Source organism: Coregonus lavaretus (genome assembly GCF_964263955.1).
Source record: "Coregonus lavaretus genome assembly, contig: HAP1_SCAFFOLD_9406, whole genome shotgun sequence".
Lineage (NCBI taxonomy): Eukaryota > Metazoa > Chordata > Actinopteri > Salmoniformes > Salmonidae > Coregonus > Coregonus lavaretus.
Genome location: NW_028166708.1, coordinates 12,953 through 15,457, shown reverse-complemented (window position 1 = coordinate 15,457; position 2,505 = coordinate 12,953). Strand labels below are relative to the sequence as shown.

The following is a 2,505-nucleotide window of genomic DNA, read 5'->3' as shown; positions in this document are numbered from 1 at the left end:
CACAGCTGGGCTCTCACCATTAGTGTAACCCACTAGTGAAGGTGAGACCGTGAGAACCGTGGTTTAAAAGCACAGGAAGTGGGTCCTTGATTTTATTTTATTTTATACATCCCGTTGCCATAGATACGGCAGGAAGGGAATAGAGCAGAGAGAGGATGAGTCAGGGGGATGGTGCGTGTGTGTGTGTGTGTGTTTCCTACTTGGTAGAAGCAGTGAATCAAAATGCCTAGACTATAGACTTAAACCCTTAACTTTTACACTGTATCCGGTTCAAAAGTGTAAACATTCAATCACTACACTAAAGAGGTCATAATAACCCCCCCCCCCCCCCCCCCCCCCCTCCCTCCTCCTCTCCCCCTAACCGGAAGAAGGAGTACATGTCTCGTCGTCTCTCGGAGATGGACAGGATGCTGAGCGAGCGCCACCTGTTTCACGGCACATCCACTGAGGTGGTGGAGGGCATCTGCAAACACAACTTTGACCCGCGTGTCAGTGGCAAACACGCCACCATGTTCGGACAAGGCTCCTACTTCGCCCGCAAGGCCGTCTACTCCCACAACTTCTCCAAGCGCTCGCCTAAAGGGGTCCACTGCATGTTCCTGGCCAAAGTCCTCACTGGCAGGTTAGTAGCCTTTATGGGGATTGCTATGATGTATAGCATCATATGTCACACAGCACAGAAACACATCACTCTAGGAGAGAATGTGGTGAAGAAAAACCCTCCCTAACTTCAGTAGACCAATTACTGGTGTCATCCATAATAGTTCCATTTGGTGAGCACTGGCAGAGCTTGATGTTGTTCCTCTCTCCTCTGTCTCTCCAGGTTTACAGTGGGGAACCCCTCCATGCGGCGGCCGCCCCCACTCAGCCCCCGGGACCCTCCAGTGACCTGTACGACTCCTGTGTAGACAACTGGGTGGACCCTCAGATCTATGTTATCTTCAATGATGACCAGAGCTACCCCTACTTTATCATCCAGTACGAAGAGGTTCCCAGTACTGTGGCTATCTGACATTATAGCAGACAGAACCAAACCCAGTACTGTGGCTATCTGACATTATAGCAGACAGAACCAAACCCAGTACTGTGGCTATCTGACATTAGAGCAGACAGAACCAAACCCAGTTCTGTGGCTATCTGACATTATAGCAGACAGAACCAAACCCAGTACTGTGGCTATCTGACATTATAGCAGACAGAACCAAACCCAGTACTGTGGCTATCTGACATTATAGCAGACAGAACCAAACCCAGTAACGTGGCTATCTGACATTATAGCAGACAGAACCAAACCCAGTACTGTGGCTATCTGACATTAGAGCAGACAGAACCAAACCCAGTACTGTGGCGATCTGACATTATAGCAGACAGAACCAAACCCAGTAACGTGGCTATCTGACATTATAGCAGACAGAACCAAACCCAGTACTGTGGCTATCTGACATTATAGCAGACAGAACCAAACCCAGTTCTGTGGCGATCTGACATTATAGCAGACAGAACCAAACCCAGTACTGTGGCGATCTGACATTATAGCAGACAGAACCAAACCCAGTACTGTGGCTATATGAGAACAGACCGAACCAAACCAGAGCTACCCCATACTTCATCATCAGTATGAAGAGTTAACCAGTACTGTCAACATCTGAGACCTATTGGTTACTCCCATCATCCACAGCAGCTTCCGTCTGTATGCTGTTGGTTTGAAGCCCTTAAACTGGGGCAGTGGATGGCGTTTCATTTGGACCCAATGCTGTGTGAATGGATATTTGCCTTGGTGTTTGCCATTTTGGTTCCCCATCGGGACTGAACAGTGGACAGTGTCACTGAGACTCAATGCTGGAGTAACCACATAACGTTTCTGTTTAAAACCTGACCCCCTACGACCCCCATCTCTCTCTCTAAGACCACTCTCTCTCTGAGGGAAGATATGTTTGCCGAGATGATAAGCTGTACATACGTTCTCCTTGTTTATATTTGAACTGTGTGCCTTTTGTTCATAAATGTTTATTTATGTTTGTTAATGTAACATTGAGTAAATAAAGAATCTTAAAGAGAAAATCATAGCGCTGTCCAGGGTGATTTATTGCGAAGTTTTATATCTCATTGGTAGTTGAGTACACTCTTTCTATAGCCTCCGCAACCACTGGTCCTGTTTTATAGGCCTACTGTAGCCTATATGCAGCCAAGACAGAAAGATAAACGCGGTCAGAGACCCACTAAAGCAGCACCGCCCCCTCAAGAGTCTGAGCCTGCCTGGCAGGGTTGGTCCAACAAAGCCAAAGCCCCCCTGATGGGAGAGCATAATATACAAGGAATTTCTCAAAGCTGCTAATGAGAACCTTGACGACCTTGTACCTAGCTGGTGGGAATTTTGGTGGGGTGCCCCCACCCAGGTAGTGGCAGTGCTGGCAACACTAGCTGCAGTAACCCATGGGGATGGGGTCACACTCTGACATTCAGAGAGGGGGCAAATTATTGTGGCCCTGGTGGCACAAAATAATC

At 47.9% G+C, this 2,505-nt stretch overlaps 1 protein-coding gene across 1 annotated transcript; it reads left to right on the top strand.

The window, feature by feature from the left end:
• The first annotated feature begins 349 nt into the window (after nucleotides 1-349).
• Nucleotides 350-2,064, top strand: LOC311114381 (protein mono-ADP-ribosyltransferase TIPARP-like). Its single transcript, XM_084189637.1, has 2 exons — nucleotides 350-622; nucleotides 824-2,064. Exons 1-2 carry the CDS (start codon nucleotides 378-380, stop codon nucleotides 906-908), a joined length of 330 nt encoding a protein of 109 aa, XP_084045763.1. The 5' UTR covers nucleotides 350-377; the 3' UTR covers nucleotides 909-2,064.
• The last annotated feature ends 441 nt before the right edge of the window (nucleotides 2,065-2,505 follow it).